General features: G+C 41.6%; 1 protein-coding gene across 1 annotated transcript in view; it reads right to left on the reverse strand.

The window, feature by feature from the left end:
- LOC126267342 (uncharacterized) overlaps positions 1–20633 on the reverse strand; it is a 160140-nt gene that overhangs the window by 24243 nt on the left and 115264 nt on the right. Inside the window, exons 4-5 of the mRNA XM_049972464.1 lie at positions 17710–18215; positions 7536–7634 (exon numbers count right to left, since the gene is read on the reverse strand). Of these exons, the coding sequence (XP_049828421.1) occupies positions 7536–7634; positions 17710–18215 (605 nt within the window). The remainder of the gene's footprint in view (positions 1–7535; positions 7635–17709; positions 18216–20633) is intronic.

Below are 20633 nucleotides of genomic sequence, written 5' to 3' on the forward strand. Positions count from 1 at the left end.
GAATAATGTCTGATTTCAACGGCATTTTATTGACACAGGGCAACCGTCATGGGAAAAAATTACCAATAGATGTCGCTGAAGCGTCTTGACGTAAAAGGTTGAGCCTGTTGTTGATTCCGTGGCGGGTAAATGTGGACTCATCAGTGAAGAAAATACGTGGAATTAATCGATCATTGGCAACGATCCATTTACAGAATTCTTGCCGGGCGGCAGCATTTTCTTCATGCAGATGTTGTACACTCTGCCGATGAAAGGGATACAGACCGTGCTCGTGTACTGTGCGTATCACTCGTGTTTGTGCAATAGCAAGGTGGGCAGCAATTCTTCTAGAGCTAGTAGTTGGGATGCGTTCCACTACTTGAAGAATGATGTCAACTTCATGAAGAGTTTGTCGTACGGAACGTTCAGAGGCAACATTTACGATGGGAAGCGTACCACGCTCACGCAACCCATGAAATACCCTGCTAAACACCCTGCTATCTGGCACTCTGCGATTCGGAAATCGTTGTTGTTATTCTCGCACAGCAGCTCTGAAATTTCCACTGAACAAACCATAGACAAACACCATGTCAGCATACTCTGCGTGTGTGTGTGAAGATCTAAGGCATTTTCACTACACAAAACTGTATTCGTTGTTCACGTAACAAAACTGTGGTACCGTACACTACGACAAGCACTGTCGAACTGAGACTTGAGGCAAACAACTGCACCATGTGCAAGTCAACTGCGTGCTGACACGTTTAGTAAGGACGACGCTACACGCTTCCCGTTCCTAGTTGTTTTCATTGGTTTACCTGGAAACGCTCGAGAAAAGGCCATATGTTTATTAGGAGATTTTTGTTCAGAATCACCACTAGTATCACCCCTCAAAGCATGTACCTTTCCCCATGACTCACCCTGTATTTCAGTCTTACATTTTACGATGGCAGTAATTACACTCCTGGAACTGGAAAAAAGAACACATTGACACTGGTGTGTGAGACCCACCATACTTGCCCCGGACACTGCGAGAGGGCTGTACAAGCAATGATAACACGCACGGCACAGCGGACACACCAGGAACACTGGTAGCATGCCGCGACAGCGTGGACGTGAACCGTATGTGCAGTTGACGGACTTTGAGCGAGGGCGTATAGTGGGCATGCGGGAGGCCGGGTGGACGTACCGCCGAATTGCTCAACACGTGGGGCGTGAGGTCTCCACAGTACATCGATGTTGTCGCCAGTGGTCGGCGGAAGGTGCACGTGCCCGTCGACCTGGAACCGGACCCCAGCGACGCACGGATGCACGCCAAGACCGTAGGATCCTACGCAGTGCCGTAGGGGACCGCACCGCCACTTCCCAGCATATTAGGGAAACTGTTGCTCCTGGGGTATCGGCGAGGACCATTCGCAACCGTCTCCATGAAGCTGGGCTACGGTCCCGCACACCGTTAGGCCGTCTTCCGCTCATGCCCCAACATCGTGCAGCCCGCCTCCAGTGGTGTCGCGACAGGCGTGAATGGAGGGACGAATGGAGACGTGTCGTCTTCAGCGATGAGAGTCGCTTCTGCCTTGGTGCCAATGATGGTCGTATGCGTGTTTGGCGCCGTGCAAATGAGCGCCACAATCAGGACTGCATACGACCGAGGCACACAGGGCCAACACCCGGCATCATGGTGTGGGGAGCGATCTCCTACACTGGCCGTACACCTCTGGTGATCGTCGAGGGGACACTGAATAGTGTACGGTACATCAAAACCGTCATCGAACCCATCGTTCTACCATTCGTAGACCGGCAAGGGAACTTGCTGTTCCAACAGGACAATGCACGTCCGCATGTATCCCGTGCCACCCAACGTGCTCTAGAAGGTGTAAGTCAACTACCCTGGCCAGCAAGATCTCCGGATCTGTCCCCCATTGAGCATGTTTGGGACTGGATGAAGCGTCGTCTCACGCGGTCTGCACGTCCAGCACGAACGCTGGTCCAACTGAGGCGCCAGGTGGAAATGGCATGGCAAGCCGTTCCACAGGACTACATCCAGCATCTCTACGATCGTCTCCATGGGAGAATAGCAGCCTGCATTGCTGCGAAAGGTGGATATACACTGTACTAGTGGCGACATTGTGCATGCTCTGTTGCCTGTGTCTATGTGCCTGTGGTTCTGTCAGTGTGATCATGTGATGTATCTGACCCCAGGAATGTGTCAATAAAGTTTCCCCTTCCTGGGACTATGAATTCACGGTGTTCTTATTTCAATTTCCAGGAGTGTATATCATTTATCACTTCTTAAGAACCCAACTAAATTGTGACAACCTATCACAACGGTAGGCTTACGTCGACTTCCGGCAATGATTTTCCGGAAAGGCAAACCTCCTCCACTAGGACCTTGCCTAGTAAGGCGGCGCTGGTCTCCCGCGTCGCTCCCCTACGCTCTGTAAAGGAGTATGGGGCTCATCATCATCATCATCATGTTATGTATACATCAATTATTTTTATTTTATTTTTATTTGTTTAAACTGATCAGATTAGGTTCCTGACGACTCCTCTTACTATAGGATTTTTATTATGGACACTCGAATTTACGCTTTAATTACGAGCGAACTGATAAACGTATCGCAAAATGTGATACACCAATATCTTCCTTGTTTTGTTCTGCGTAAGGCTATATGCAGCACTTTAGTCTTACAGTCAAATTTTTATTTATATATATATATTTTCTTATTCTGGTACGGATTTTGCGATTTTAGGCGTCTTCGGAAGAAAACGTTCACTTTAAAAATATATGGCTTGCGATGTATGAGGTTAATGAAATTTTAATACATTATAGCCAAATATATTGTTAATGTAAATCTCAAGTTACAACATTTTCCGACCACCCAAAAAACCATGATAGTGCAAAATAAATCAGCAATCAAAAACTTTGTCATATCGTGGAAATTTAAATAAACAATACAAAATTCTTACTCATTATCTGCGTTACTTCAAAATAGGATCAAATAAGATCAAAATACAGGTATAATACTGGAATAAACCAAGTTTAAAGGGCAATGTGTCTTCCATTTATTTTCTATTGTGAATGAGTGGTGAGTCATGAAAAAGAGCTAGTTCATTTCAGGGAGTGAACAGTTCTGATCCGATCCCTGAAAAGAACAGTTTTGCCCATCTCTAGTATCTAGACATATCAGGGGTGCCACATCACTCCTACTGCACACATCCTACACTATTACAACGCCTTCACCAGCTTGAACCATCCTCTGCTGACATGCAGGGTTAACAGATTCATGAGGTTGTCTTCATACTATGGTTGCAGGTTCGAATCCTGCCTCGGGCATGGATGTGTGTGATGTCCTTAGGTTAGTTAGGTTTAAGTAGTTCTAAGTTCTAGGGGACTGATGACCTCAGATGTTAATTCCCATAGTACTCAGAGAGATGTCAACCATGTGTGTCTTCATACTGGTACACGTCCATTCGCTAGATACAATTTGAAATGAGACTCGACCGACGAGGCAAGAAGTTTCCAGTCATCAACAGTCCAATATCGGTTCTGACGGCCCCAAGCTTTGTGTCGAGCAGTCGTCAAGGGTACATTAGTGGGTCTTCGGCCTCAAAATCGCATGTAGATTATGTTTCGTTGATGGCCCACCAGTGAAATCTGCAGCAACTGGCGAAGGGATTGCGCTTCTGTCACGGTGAGCGATTCTCTTCAGTCGTCGTTGGTCCCATTCTAGGATCTTTCTCTGGCTACAGTGACGTCGAAGATTTGATGTTTTATCAGATTCCTGATATCGCCGGTACGCTCATGAAATGGTCATACGCGAAAATTCCCACTTCATCGCTATCTCGGATATGCTGTGACCCATTGCTCGTGCAGCGACTTTAAAACCACGTTCAAACTCCCTTAAATCTTGATAACCTGCCATTATAGCAACAGTAACCGATCTAACAACTGCGGCAGACACTTGTCTTGTATATGCGTTGCCGACCGCACCGCTATATTCTGCCTGTTTACGTATCTCTGTATTTGAATACGCATGCCTATAGCAGTTTCTTTGGCGCTTCTGTGTATATTTCGTGTAAGGATTTTGTGAACATGACAGGAGAGGCTAGTGCGAGTTTACAAAAATGTAAAAAGTCGTTTTGCTCCTTGCTCCCTATTGTGTTTTATGCTCTCAATGAATCAATCAATACAATAGCACTACAATTAAAAACTTTTCTCTGAAATTACACCGTGCGTTTATTAAGAAAGTGCCGTTTTGAAACAAAAAATAAGGCAAGTAGACTATTCTTAGGAATTTATTTTTGCATGAAAGCCTGTACTTCAGTATACTTTTCTACATAGCTGCTACTAGTTTTAAGACACTAATCGTATCGTGCAACCAGCTTTGCATACCATCCTCGTAGCAATCTGACGCCTGAGCATAGCATTGTATAATTTAAATGTTCTGTAACAGTTGCATAAAGCACTCTTGACACTTGAGGGAACTCATCAGATAACGTCGAAATTGTGAAGCGTATGTTCTCTCTTTTCTTTTTTATCAACTTCCTACACCACGTCGTCACTAATGGCTGAATGTTGCCGGCCGCGCTAGTCGAGCGGTTCTAGGCGCTTCAGTCCGGAACCGCGCGACTGCTACGGTCGCAGGTTCGAATCCGGCCTCGGGCATGGATTTGTGTGATGTCCTTAGGTTAGTTAGGTTTAAGTAGTTCTAAGTTCTAGGGGACTGATGACCTCAGATGTTAATTCCCATAGTACTCAGAGAGATGTCAACCATGTGTGTCTTCATACTGGTACACGTCCATTCGCTAGATACAATTTGAAATGAGACTCGACCGACGAGGCAAGAAGTTTCCAGTCATCAACAGTCCAATATCGGTTCTGACGGCCCCAAGCTTTGTGTCGAGCAGTCGTCAAGGGTACATTAGTGGGTCTTCGGCCTCAAAATCGCATGTAGATTATGTTTCGTTGATGGCCCACCAGTGAAATCTGCAGCAACTGGCGGAGGGATTGCGCTTCTGTCACGGTGAGCGATTCTCTTCAGTCGTCGTTGGTCCCATTCTAGGATCTTTCTCTGGCTACAGTGACGTCGAAGATTTGATGTTTTATCAGATTCCTGATATCGCCGGTACGCTCATGAAATGGTCATACGCGAAAATTCCCACTTCATCGCTATCTCGGATATGCTGTGACCCATTGCTCGTGCAGCGACTTTAAAACCACGTTCAAACTCCCTTAAATCTTGATAACCTGCCATTATAGCAACAGTAACCGATCTAACAACTGCGGCAGACACTTGTCTTGTATATGCGTTGCCGACCGCACCGCTATATTCTGCCTGTTTACGTATCTCTGTATTTGAATACGCATGCCTATAGCAGTTTCTTTGGCGCTTCTGTGTATATTTCGTGTAAGGATTTTGTGAACATGACAGGAGAGGCTAGTGCGAGTTTACAAAAATGTAAAAAGTCGTTTTGCTCCTTGCTCCCTATTGTGTTTTATGCTCTCAATGAATCAATCAATACAATAGCACTACAATTAAAAACTTTTCTCTGAAATTACACCGTGCGTTTATTAAGAAAGTGCCGTTTTGAAACAAAAAATAAGGCAAGTAGACTATTCTTAGGAATTTATTTTTGCATGAAAGCCTGTACTTCAGTATACTTTTCTACATAGCTGCTACTAGTTTTAAGACACTAATCGTATCGTGCAACCAGCTTTGCATACCATCCTCGTAGCAATCTGACGCCTGAGCATAGCATTGTATAATTTAAATGTTCTGTAACAGTTGCATAAAGCACTCTTGACACTTGAGGGAACTCATCAGATAACGTCGAAATTGTGAAGCGTATGTTCTCTCTTTTCTTTTTTATCAACTTCCTACACCACGTCGTCACTAATGGCTGAATGTTGCCGGCCGCGCTAGTCGAGCGGTTCTAGGCGCTTCAGTCCGGAACCGCGCGACTGCTACGGTCGCAGGTTCGAATCCGGCCTCGGGCATGGATTTGTGTGATGTCCTTAGGTTAGTTAGGTTTAAGTAGTTCTAAGTTCTAGGGGACCGATGACCTCAGATGCTAAGTCCCATAGTGCTCAGAGCCATTTGAAACCTTTGGCTGAATGTCGGCCACTACTTTCCTCATTCTACACATTCGTGCTGCCCTCTTTAAAAGCACACTTTCCGACACTTTTTAATGAGTGCTGTGATGGTACGGATATGATACAGAAATGGATGAGAAGTTTTAAAAATGGTCGTACGAATGCGCATGGTAAGGAACTAAGTGGGCGACTTTCAGTCATTACTTACGATTTGCTCCAGAAAGTTGATTAAAAAATGAGAGAGAACAGACGCTTTGCGATTTCATCGTTATGTGATGAGCTTCCTCAAGCGTCAAAAATTTGGAAATTTGTGGTAAGGTCTTAACGCTACCAAACTGCTAAGATCACCGGTCCCTAAGCCTACACACTAATTAATCTAACTTAAACTAACTTAGGCTATGGACAACACACACAACCATGCCCGAGGGAGGACTCGAACGACCGACGGGGAGCCGCACGGACCGTGACAAAGCGCCCTAAACTTCGCGGCTACCCGCGCGGCTCATGCGTCAAGAAGTGCGCCCTATACATATGGTACAGAACGTTTAAATTATCGAAAATTACGCTCAGGCGTCATATTTCTACGAATGTGGTATTCAAAGCTGACTGTACTAAAAGATAAGCCTTGATATTGATGCGTCAGATTTCTACGGGGATGGTTTCAAAGACGGTTGTACGAAACGAAAAGTGCCTTATCATTACGGGAATTTTGTGAGAAAGTAAATTAAAGTACAGGCTTTCATGAAGAATAAAATTTGCTACGAGAAGCGTACTAAATTTTTTTAAATTCCATAACGGTATTTAATTAAGAAACACAAGAAACACTTTTCGATAAGTGTCTCAATATTTAAATAGGAGCCGAGTGGACAATGTTACAGTTATTGTACAGATTCTGTTCATAGTTACGAAGCACGAATAAATGAGACCATGCGCGAGAAGGGTTAACGGTTTAAAATAGGCGTGTGAAAAAAATGGGGCAAAGAGTGGTTAGAAAATCTTTGGTATTTGGAATTAGAAATAACATTCAACGTGTTAAATAATATCATTAAACATGTTATTTTTAAAAATTGTTGAGCATTTAGGGCTGTAACTAATGAGAAATCAAGACAAAGATAAAAAAAATCTGTCTTCGAAAATTACTAAGGACCTATATGACGACAGTTCTACACCAAATCTCAAAGATAATATATATTTTGGTAGAAACACACTTGCAGATTTTTTTGTACGAGAAGAAACAAATGACGTGGAAAGGAAAGTTAAGGTTTATTGTCCATAAAAGACAAGTGAGTTTACGGATAATTTAGGAAACAAGCTCTGGATATGTGATGTTTGCACCAGGTACATATGACGACAGTAGTAAGTGCCATAAGGTTGCCCTGTAAACCGCTCAAAGAATTTCCACTCCAATAAGAGAAAGCTAGTGACTCGTTATAGTGACCGAGCCACTGTGGAGGATACTCACAGATAACCACGATGGAGACTGGCTTGGGCAACGGTGTGGGTTCCTTCTTCCTCGGGAGCGCTCCCCACTCCTTCCGCTGCACTATACACAGCTGGCTGGCTGTAACAGAGCGCATTCCTGAGGATGAGTTAAGTGACGAAACATTTCGTTCATGGCAGTCATGGGTCTCTTCTTGCACACAATGAAGAATAATTTTAAAATTTTGAAGTAATAAAGAGAAAAGTGTCGCGGACTGTTTGGCAAAAGAGAGTAAGTAGCCTCTTTTCCGCTTTGTTTGTGCTAGTGGGTATTCGTACTGAAGCATGAGTGTTTCATCCTGCTACAGAGTATGCGCTATTTTTTGAACCTCAGATGTAATGGAGAAGACACGAGACTGAACCCTTACCTTTATCAGGCAGTGTTAGTTTCGACTTAACGTTTTCCATTTCATTTAATGCATACTAGATCTTATCTGCAGCTGCACTCGTTTATCAATAGTTCTGTTATGACGACTGATAGAAAGTAAGCTAATGTATGTACAATAACGCCAGCTGCCCTCACATGTCTCGGTATCTGAGTAAGAGTAGCTTATGATGTGCGCTACTCCCCCACATGTTCCTATGCATGACGATGCAGTACGCACAGCATCATTTCTGAGCGGTGCGTGTGCACGTGCATGGGCATCCATACATTTTATAACGTGTACATTATGCAAGAAATTTAATAATCTTTAGTGTTCTATGCCTCACTCTTTGAACACGGAACCCTTGTAGCATCGCTTTTGTAGTCTATCTGTCTGTCGGTCCATCCTACTATTAAGAACCCTTTTTCTTAGGAACAGGAAGACATACCAAGTTCAAAATTTATGTCACATATTGAGTTGTTTAAAAGCAGTCTTTATCGCAGCCGATGTTATCTTCTGATCGGTTTCGGCCTTTTAATTGCATGCCATCATCAGAGTTTGCACTGTAATAACAACAGTAACAGTGTTATATTACGTAGAGAAGCCAATGTTGTAAAAGTGTACTCTAAAACCATGTACCATTACCCATATGGGTGACAGCACTCGCGCCTGACCCGCTGTGGATGCCTCAGTTGATGAACTGTGAAGAAACTTCTGAACTCACAACTCTGCTGAAAACCACTTTAAATTTTAATAGTTTTACATTTTATGGTAAATTTTACACTCATAGGGATGGCTTACCTATGGGCAATTCTCTAACGAGTACAATTGGCGATATTTTTGTCAACTACATTGAAAGAAAATGTTTGAAGACAACTCACAAACACATAATAAAGTCATTTATTATAAATGTTATGTAGATGACACGTTATTACTATATAATGAGTCTTAAGAAGATCTTAATTTTGTAATGAGTTCTCTGAATGATTTGCATCCAAATTTGATATTCACAATAGAACATGCAAAACAAGGAACCATTAACTTTTTAGATGTGACTATTTCTAGTAGAAAAGGAAAACACTTTTTTAATATTATTAGGAGACCAACCATTGCTGATGCCATTATCAAGGCTAACTAGTGTCACCCCATGAAATAAAAAGAGCTTTCTTCTTAATCACGTTGAATAGAATGATCAAACTTCCTTTATCCACAGATCAAATATAGAAAGAACTTGAAGCTTTAAAACAAGTTGCATCTGATAATGACTGTATTTGTAGAATAGTAAATGATCTTTGGCAAAAGATACGATCGAAACATCACAGGCTCCTTCAGAACAGACATTTTCTAAAGTGATGTACATGGGAACAGTATCTAACAGAATAAACAGACTCTTTATAAATTCTAGCTTAACCATCGCTTTTTCAACCACGAACATGCTTTTCACTAAATTTAAACACATTACTGGAAAATCTGATAAACAACGCTGTGGATCAGCAGTGTATGAGTTAACTTGTAACGATTGTGACAAAATATACATCGGTCAGACTAGTTGTAATGTTAAAAGTCGCTTTAAATAACACATCTCAGGTACATTACGCACAAATCAATTTTTGAGCAATACCTTACTAACAGCAAGCTTTCGGAAGGCGACATCATGAATAATCTTCAGGTCATGCACGCCAGCCCTAAAGGTTTACTTTTAAATTGGAGGAATTGGAAATTTTTGTTCAATATAGGAAAAGCCCGCTAGCTCTGTTGAATGAACAGCTAGATTTTCATGAGATGGCCTTTTTTGAATTATTTGAAGACGTATTTTGAAATAGAGGCTACTTACTCCTCCAAATATCTATGGTTCTATTTGATTTTTAGGCTTCTGTGTTACAGGCAGATTTATGTTTTTAGCATAAAATAGACTACAAATCTTACAAATGTACTTCATTATTCTAATAATTGTGACTCTCTTCTGATATAAAACGTGGAACAGTCGCAGAAATACTAATTTATAATACCAGTAACGTCAACGATATTACAAACGATTTGTATACATAATTTCCAAATTTTTACTGCTCTTCTTAAGATATGTTTCTATTCTAAGCTCCAAATGTTTCTAAATTATTTGCAACAAATCTTTTCCTCTTGCGACCGGTGATGTAATGCAGATTATCCATAACAACGTAATATGGATAAACTGGCGCTACATCTGTAAACATCTCTTCTTTTGTTTTTGGTGAGTGATATCGACTTCCAGTGTTATATTAGCGCCAAGTACATCTTTGACAAATGACAGACATATCAACATGGATGTCCTCGTGGAAACGGCTTCCTAATGCGTTATTACAGGCATCAAGACATGATACACATACACAACAATGCATATAGTTTTCTCTAGATCTTAAAAGACTTTAAATAACTGACTCGTAATACAAATAATTCAAAATGTGTAATTTCATATTAATACATCATTCATTTGGCTTCATTACGAATAAATAGCAGTATCTATAGAACTAACGATCTTATAATGTTAATTATTTCATCTGTTCTGGACCTCAGTAAATGAATTACACCAAGTTGTCATGCATTTTATGAGACTGGCTGTAACATAGATTATGAACCATAAATCAATATAAACGCGTTTCTTGGTTAGTTAAATTTAAAAGAAAAATAAGCATAAAGACTCAAAACGATACGTAAGTCGTTCCCCATTGGTTGACGGCGAAGCCTTGAGCTCTGGAGCGCCCTCTCTCTCTACCCTATGTAACTCGTGGCTGCTTAGCCATCAGCATGTTACAGTAACTGAGGCATCCACAGCGGATCAGGTGTCATGCCCGTCATCCAAGTGGGTAATGATACAGTGTTTTATGGGATACGTTTGTAATATTGGCTTCTCTATGTCATATAGTCATGTTATTTTGTTATTACAATGCAAACTCTGATGATGGCCTGTAATTAAAAGACTGAAACCGGTCAGAAGCTATCATCGGCTACGATCAAGAGTGCTTTCAAATAATTTTATCACAATACGATCCCTGTTCTCCGACAATGTTATAAAAAAATCACATTAAATTTTCATGATCCCTTTGGGGTAAAACTTTTAAACTCCTAAGTCAATTCAATCAAAAGATACGGCCATTTATGTCACACATTTTGGTACTCGAAAACTTACTCATTAAAACCTACAGTGTACTCCTCTTGTTAACCTAAACTCATTGCATTGGGCAAGAAGCAAAGTTTCATAATACAGGCGAAAGAAAGAATCCGAAAATTGTTAATTTATAATTGTATAACATGGAAAACAATTTTTTGTAATTTTTTTTAATCCGTCTGTCTGTAACTCTTTTAAGACCCTATATGATACACATTGTCATATCAAGTTCAGATTTACGTCACATACTAAAGTCGATGGTCCTTTTGCAGTGTAGCAAATTTAAGCCTCTAAGTCAATGCGATGAAATGAATCGGCCATTTATGTCATATATTTTGAAACTCATACAGTTCGTCAAGACTTATAGAGTACTTCCCGTTGACTTAGAATCATTAAATTCGGCAAGAAGTAAAGTTTCACAGTGCTGGTAAAGGAAAAAAATTCCAAAATTTTTAATTTATTGTATAATTACGTTACACAAAAAAATATTTTTGTCTCATTTTTTACCCGACTGTCTATCTGTCCGACTTTTAAGGCCCCTTTTTCTCTGGGACAGGTTGTGTCAAGTTCAAATTTATCTCATATTCTAAAATCAATGGTTGCTTGGCGGTGTAAAGTATTTTAGCTTCATGGCACATATTTTGAAACGGGCAGACTCACTCACCAAAACCTTTAATTTACTAGTCGTTTACCCAGAATCATGAAATACGGATAGTAGAAATGTTTCGCAGTACAAATAAAGTAAACAGTCTGAAACATGTTGAATTATGATTATGTCACATAAAAAATAGGTTTTTGCCATATTGCATTAATGATACATCAAAAGCGTAATAGACGAACACCACTTCGTGTAAACTTAAAATGTAATATATAAGCTGAATTCCTCTGCTTTCTTTTATTTTGTATTTCCGGTCTAGTCAAAGGAACTACTGTAGAATTCCAAACCTGTTTCCAGTACTGATCTCGATAGGAGGCAAACATCCTTGAGATTCTCGATTTCCAGCGTGAAATATATGTATAAAAATTAAGTTTGTACGGAACTCTCACTTTTATATTCAGTTATATACAAAGATGGTGTACTCCTTACTTCACATTCTTGACGACTGATTGCGTTTTTGATACTTTCTAATCCTATGATCTTCCTCGGAGTTCAAGCTATCTCCATAAGAAATATCATCGAAATCGGTTCAGTGGTTGAGCCGTTAAAATGTAACTGACAGAATTACCTTTGCATTTAGTGTTAGCCGTATGGAAGTATGGATTAAACAGATTGAGGACTGTATAAGCACTGTATCCTGTTTTCCACAACTGCACTCGCATGTCAGTAAAGTGAAATGTATGTATCGCTTTATTGGATAGGAGAACCAATTCGGGATATTTGATCGCTTGGTTCAACTATTTTCATTTGACACCACTTCGGGGCCTTTCACATCGAATATAAACTGAGTAGGAAACACACACATCTAGTAAGGGACGGAGAAAATCCGACTCGGCCGGAGATCGAATCTGGGACCTCATCATTAAGTGTCAGCAGCGCTAACCGTGCTGCAATGAGCTGTTAACACACGTCAGGAGTTCTGTTATGCTGAATTATTGTGATTAAATAAAAATAAAATTTAAACTTTCTAAAACTATTAAACAGCGTTAAACCGGCGAAGAAAGAATGTGAATGAGGTTTAGTTCAGTGCAGCGCAACTTTTATAATATTTGTACTTGCAACAATATAAGCAGCCCTCACGTATCTGCCTATTCTCCGCGGCTGCGCTTGCTAATCACAATCAAATGCAGCTCCACTAATAACTTCCAGCTTCTACATGTAAAGGAACGACGTTTCTCTGTTTGTTATACAACGTTTAAATAACGCCGTTGTGAGTCTTCAGGTGTCTTAGGAGCTGTAAGAGACACGTAACGCTTAGCGGCTAAAATGCGGCGAGCTTGTAACTTTTATTAGTATGGAAGAATGGATTAATCACATTGAGGGTTGTATAAAGTTTGTGTTCATTACAAAAAATAAAAAGATTTTCTTAAATATGATTAAGTTGAGAAGTTAAAGAGTAAATATCTTTTTCAAAGAGTAATTATTGTTCTATATTTCGCGTTGTGTTCTTCAAGTCAATGAAGTTCTTGTACTATACACTTTCTGAAGTAGCCTATGTTCTTCCTCACAGTTTACACCATCTCTGTACCACATTTCATCAAAATCGGCTCAGCTCTCTAGTCGTGAAAGCGTAACGCATGGAGGTACTTACACATTTATAGTACAAACATTAAAAAAAAGTTTTGCATCACTCCGGTTCCCAGAACTCCTGAAGACAGACGTTGGCTGTGGATATTGTATCACAGACACAGTCCCTTTGACTGTTCAGAGATGTCACTAAACCCGCCCAGAGATATAAACAACCATGCATGACCAGCGCCTATTAGACGGAGCGAGTCCGTCAGTCGATCAGTTCCAGTCATTCCGCCAGGAAGGAGGTACAAGGCTCGTGTTGGCTGTAGTTTAATTATGCCTAGACGGTCAATATTTAGGTTCGATCGCGTCCGTATTCTTAGGCTACTTTGTGCCAGGAAGGGCCCTCAACAAGGGAAGTGTCCAGGCGTCTCGGAGTGAACCAAAGCGATGTTGTTCCGACATGGATGAGATACAGAGAGACAGAAACTGTCGATGACATGTCTCGCTCAGCTACTACTGTGGATGACCGCTACCTACGGATTATGGCTCGGAGGAACCCTGACAGCAACGCCACCATGTTGAATATGCTTTTCGTGTAGTTACAGGGCGTGCGCAATAGGCTGCACGATGCGCAACTTTATTTGTGACATCCACGGTTAAGTCCATCTTTGCAAACACTACACCATGCAGCGCGGTACAGATGGGCACAACAACATGCCGAATGGACTGCTCAGGATTGGTATCACATTCTTCTTCACTGATGAGTGTCGCATATGCCTTCAACCACACAGTCGTCGGAGAAGTGTTTGAGGCAACCCTGTCAGGCTGAACGCCTTAGACACACTGTCCAGCGAGTGCAGCAAGGTGGAGGATCCCTGCTGTTTTGGGGTGGCATTATGTGGGGCCGACGTACGCCGCTGGTGGTCATGGACGGCGCCGTTACCGCTGTACGATACGTGAATACCATCCTCCGACCGATAGTGCAACCATATCGGCAGCATTTTGGCGAATCATTCGTCTATATGGACGAAAATTCGCGCCCCCATCGTGCACATCTTGTGTATGATTTCCTTCAGGATAACTAAATCATTCGACTAGAGTGGCCAGCATGTTCTTCAGATATGAACCCTATCGAACATGCCTGGGATAGATTGAAAAGGCCTGTTTATGGACGACGTGTCCCACCAACCACTCTGAGTGATCCACGCCGAATCGTCGTTGAGGAGTGGGACAATCTGGACTAACAGTGCCTTGGTGAACTTGTGGATAGTATGCCACAACGAATACAGGCATGCATCAGTGCAAGGGGACGTGCTACTGGGTATTAGAGATACCGGTAAGTACAGTAATCTGGACCACCACCTCTGAAGGTCTCGCTGTATCCTGGTACAACATGCAGTGTGTGGTTTTCATGAGCAATAATTATGTTGATCTCTATTCTAATTTTCTGTACAGGTCCCGGAACTCTCGGAACCGAGGTGATGCAAAACTTTGTTTGATGTGTGTGTTAGTACGGATTTAAAGTGATGCAAGTGCCCGTTATGGGAAAACGTGGTGCCTAAACCATAGAACCTTGACTATGGAGCAATGGCAGAATGCCATTTGGTGGAATGAGTCTCGTTGCACTCTATTCCACCCCCTGGCCGTCTTTACATCCCGGTAGTTAAACATGGTAGGGGATCGGTTGTGTTTTATGCAGCCATATCGTAGTATTCCATGGGCCCCACGGTTACTCTGCGAGGTCGCGTTAATGCCAAGAAATATGTTACCATTTTGAATTAGCAGCTACATCCCATGGTACATTGGTCGTTTCCCACCGTTAATGCTGTGTTCCAATACGACAGTGCCCCTCGCATCGTCCAGGGTTTGTTTTGTCTGCACCAGGATAAAGTGTCAGATCTCCTCTGACCACCGCACCCGATTTCCATATTATTGAGCCTCTGCCGCCTACTCTGAACAGAAGGTACGTGATCGCCGTCCAACTCCATCACCGTTACTTGAATTTGCCCCACTTTTTTGTAGGACGAATGGTAGATGATTCCCTTGAAGACCACACAGGAACAGTATTTATGCATTCCGAGAAGACGGCAGGCTGTTTTGAATTCCAACGGTTTCCCGTGCCACATTAGGCATGGTAATGTATTTTCGCTATTTGGTTTATCATATTTTTCTCCGCACTCTGTGTCTTCAGAAACGGTGCCGATATTCTCAAGGGTAACTACATTTGCCTTGGGCCATAATTTCCCGCTAGATCACTAATGTTGTTTGTGTGTTCGAATTTTTGGCGAAGAGCTTGCCATCGTTTACGCATCGGAAATTTTTGAAATATTAAATCGTATTCCAAAACTGTGTCTTGTTGCCGTGATATTGCGTTCTAATGTGCGCTGTTCAAGTGCGATAAACGCACGTTGTTCCGTGGAATACGTGATTTCAAGCTCTTCCTTCCGTATGCTAAATTCCTTTCACGTTTGAGCAGTGACTTCGAAGTACAGCATTGCGATTATAGCGCCATATTTTAGAAGTCTTTATGTCTACTACTTCGAAACTTCCACATAAAAACTTAAAGCTTTCTCATAAAATGTAGGGTTTATTGCATTCTTCTATCGATTTTTGTTTTCATGTTATTTGATTTTAAAATCAGGAAGTCCTTTGTTGAACACCCTCTATTAATTGACATAAATAAACCTGATGATTGAAATTTAACCCGCTAAAAGGCGAATTGGAAATGAAATAAAATGTGACAGTATACAGTAACTTGAAGTTTCAATTGAGAAGTGTTTTGCATATGTTGTTGGAGGGATCTGTGTTTGTATATATTTTTTGTGAAAGTCAAGATCGGTTGATTTTAAGACCTTTATTCCAGTTACTAGTTGCGACGAAATAGTTCTGACAACTTCAAATTAACATTAAATTTGCCTATATGTTCACATACATGTGTCATCGACGTTTGGTGGAATTGATGTTGTACTTTCACCATATATGTTTTATGACTGGATTTGTGATTTCCTGTCAGAGAGGTCACAGTTCGTAGTAATTGGCGGAAAGTCATCGAGTAAAACAGAAGTGATTTCTGGCGTTCCCCAAGGTAGTGTCATAGGCCCTTTTGCTGTTTCTTATCTATATTAACGATTTTGGAGACAATCTGAGCAGCCGTCTTCGGTTGCTTGCAGATGACGCTGTCGTTTATCGACTAACAAAGTCATCAGAAGACCAAACCAAACTGCAAAACGCTTTAGAAAAGATATCTGAATGGTGCGAAAAGTGTCAGTTGACACTAAATAACGAAACGTGTGAGGCCATCCACATGAATGCTAAAAGGAACTCGTTAAACGTCGGTTACACGATAGATCAGTCTAATATAAAAGACGTAAATTCAGCTAAATACCTAGGTATTACAATTACGAACAACTTAAATTTGAAGGAAGGCATAGAAAATGTTGTGGGGTAGGCTAACTAAAGACTGCGTTTGATTGGCAGGACACTTAGAAAATGTAACTGCTCTATTAAGGAGACTGCCTACACTACGCTTGTCCGTCCTCTTTAAGAATACTGCTGCGCGGTGTGGGATCCTTACCAAATAGGACTGACGGAGTACATCGAAAAAGTTCAAAGAAAGGCAGCACGTTTTGTATTATTGCGAAATATGGGAGAGAGTGTTACAGAAATGATGCAGGATTTAGGCTGCACGTCATCAAAAGAAAGGCGTTTTTCGTTGCGACGGAATCTTCTCACAAAATTACAATCACCAACTTTCTCCTCCGAATGCGAAAATATTTTGTTGACACCCACCCACACAGGGAGAAACGATCACCAAGATAAAATAAGGGAAATCAGAGCTCGTACGTTAAGATATAGGAGTTTATTCTTTCGACGCACTGTACGAGATTGGGATAATAGAGAATTGTGAAGGCGGTTCGATGAACTCTCTGCCAGGCACTTAAATGTGATTTGAACAGTATCCATGTAGATGTAGATACTCATTTGACAGTCCATCTGGGTGCATTCTGTCTTATAAATGACAAACCACGTGGAGTTCTCTAATGTGTTTATACTTCGTTTTCGAAATGTCGACGAAACATGTAGGGGAACATGTACTCAAAATGTAATGCCAGTCTGAAGATGTTTGTCGGAACTAATAACTGGAATAAAGGTCTTAAAATCAAGCGATCTTGTTCAAGATGGTTCAAATGGCTCTGAGCACTATGGTACTTAACTTCTGACGTCATCAGTCCCCTAGAACTTAGAACTACGTAAACCCAACTAACCTAAGGACAGCACACAAATCCATGCCCGAGGCAGGATTCGAACCTGCGACCGTAGCGGTCGCGCGGTCCCAGACTGTAGCGCCTAGAACCGCTCGGGCACCCAGGCCAGCTAAGCGATCTTGTCTTTCACAAAAAATACAGTCAGTAATAAAATTATCTTAACAGTTAGATTAATTATATGGCTGTAGGCGGGATACGGCAGCCTCTGTTACCCCGGTCCGGCCTAATGACGGTGATGCTCCTCTCGACGCTGGAGTGTTGTAGCACGTGGTTGAGACAGAGCGGGCCCAACACGTAGTTGACGCCGCCCAGGTGCACGTTTCTGGAGCTGGACACCCTCACCACCTCTCGACTCTCGCTGAACCTCTTCGTCACGGTTTCCTCGTTGTCTCCGCTGGGTGCTGCAGTCTGGACCCGTTCCTGCAACATCGCGAACGCCACACTACGCCTGCTTAACGTCGGGGTATACGCCTCGTCCAGACTGCCGGTGATGGCTTCTGGCTGTTCATCGGAACAGTTCCCGCGATCTTTAGACTTGCCTGCAGTCGTCGGAAGATGGAATTCGTAGCCAGGTGACGGTGGGCTGTCTCGTTCAGTACATACTACAGGCAAGTCTAACACCGCAGCTGTATTTTGTTTCTCCACGGTGCATTTTCCTTCAGTGTGTGAAATATCCTGTATCGCTTCAGAAGCCATACGTCCATGCCCATGTGGATTCCTGGAAAGAAAAGTAATGTTAATCATTAGGTATGAAGTAAACAGAATCGTATTTTCACTTCTGCTTCCACTGCACTTCTCAATATGCATATCCCAAATCAGACAGTGACAGAAGAAAAGTAATGAACATCATACTTAGAAAAAGATAATAAATTTTACAAAATAAGTGAATAAATTAGTTTTTAACTACATGGAGCATAACACACACGGCTTTTTAGCAGTTTTGAAAACCGTGGCTGTAACATTTGTTATTGAGACCCACTAACAGTCACAGTCAAAGTTTACGTCTTGATATGTCCCTTGCGAGCCGGCCGCTGTGGCCGAGCTGTTCTAAGCGCTTCAGTCCGGAACCGCGCTGCTGCTACGGTCGCATGTTCGAATCCTGCCTCGGGCATGGATGTGTGCGATGTCCTTAGGTTAGTTAGGTTTAAATAGTCCTAAGTCTAGGGGGCTGATGAACCCAGATGTTAAGTCCCATAGTGCTTAGAGCCATTTGAACCATCGTTTGTCCCTCGCGGTTTGCGAATGCTTCCGCATACGCCTACGAAATTGGCACGTTTGTGCGACTGTATTAAATACTCCTCATCATTACCACCATCATAAACTTGACATCACCGTTGCATGATGTCACACTGTACATTATAATGCATTACGAGCGTCACAATGATACATCCAAGTTGATCCTGCATGGTTGCTAGCGTCATCTGACAACTTTTAATTAGATAGTCGATTTGGTCTTTTCAAGTCTTGGAATCCAGCAAAGCACTTCCTTCATATACCATCCATTCATCTGGGTACAGGTCCCACACACCTTCATTTATTTTTCATTACAGTCAGTATTGTGTCTACCTTGGCAGTCTCTTCACTAAAATTTGTTTGCGTTTCGCTGCTTACTCTAGCAATTTCCATCACGCATATCTTTATTTCCTGACGCTCAGTTCTCAGTTTTTGTATGGTTCTCGTTTGAAATCCGTACCTCGTTGCCATGTGTGAAAACCTGACACCGCACACCAATTATAAATTTTACTCTTTTGACACGTCGGAAGCTTTATTTTGTATATTCTCTTTAGTTTCTCAAAGTCTCTCCTTCTTTACGCATTTTGTGACGAAAGTTCTGTTACTCTTTTCGACTATACTAAACACAAAAACTCTACTTGTTCTGTGACCTCACTTATTTTCACAGCTTTCTTTTCGATGTATAGACAATGCGTTACTCGATTTTTTCCATTTATTGTTGAAGTATAATTGCAAGTGAAGCAAACATTGCAATCTATTTAGCGAAACGAAGATGTTTCTGATGGTTTCTAGGCATCAGTTTGACTTATTAGTTTTCTGACTGGTGTGATGCGCCCTCAACGAATTCCCCTCCCGTGCCAAACTTTTCATCTGAGGGTAGCTATTGCAGCCTACGTCCTTGGTAATTTGCTGGTGTATTCCAATTGCTGTCCCCCTTTGCAGTTTCCATTTCTCTTCAGCCCCTTCTAGTACCACGGAATCTTAACAGATATCCTTCCTTCCCGTCCCTTCTTCTTGTGATAGTTTACCATATGTTCCATTTCTCTCAGATTCTGCGGAGAACCTTCTTATTCCTTATTTATCAGTCCATCTAATTTTCAACATTCTTTTGTACCGCCAAAACGCAAATACTTCGATTCTCTTCTGTTCCGGTTTCCCATAGCCCATGTTTCACTACCATACAAAACTGTGCTCCAAACGTACGTGCTCATAAATTTCTTTCTCTCCCTGTGGCCTAGGTTCGATGATAGTAGACTTCTCTTTTCCAGGAATGCCCTTTTTGTCAGTGCTTGTGTGCTTCTGATGTTCTTCTTTCTGTGTCCAAGATGGGCTATTTTGCTGCCTAGGTAGCAGGAATCCTTAAATCGTCTATTTCGTGATCCGTAAGTTTCTAGTTGTTTTCATTTCTGTTGCTTCTCATTATTATCCTCTTTCTTCGGTTTACTCTTTTTCTATTCTGTACTCATTAGGCTACTCATTCCATTCAACACATTCTGTAATTCTTCTTCATTTCATTCTGGACAAAAATGTCACTAGCGAATCTTATCATTGATATCCTTTGACCATGAATTCTAATCCCGCTCTTGAACCGTTCTTTAAATTGCGTCATTGCTTTTTCGATGTGTTGATTGAATAGTAGGGGCGCAAAACTAAATATCCATCTTACGCCCTTTTTAATCCGGGCACTTAGTTCTTAGCCTTCCCTTCTTGTTACTCCCTATATTACAAATCTATTCCTATAGCTTACCCCTAAACTTGTTAGAATTTCGAATAGATTGCATTATTTTGTATTGTCGAACGGTTTTACCTTCGACACATCCTGTGAACTAGGCTTGATTTTTCTTCACTCTTGCTTCCATTATCAAGCGCAAAGTCTGAACTGCAACTCCAGTGGTTTTATCTT

This window comes from Schistocerca gregaria, chromosome 4, assembly GCF_023897955.1.
Source record: "Schistocerca gregaria isolate iqSchGreg1 chromosome 4, iqSchGreg1.2, whole genome shotgun sequence".
NCBI classification, from domain to species: Eukaryota; Metazoa; Arthropoda; class Insecta; order Orthoptera; family Acrididae; genus Schistocerca; species Schistocerca gregaria.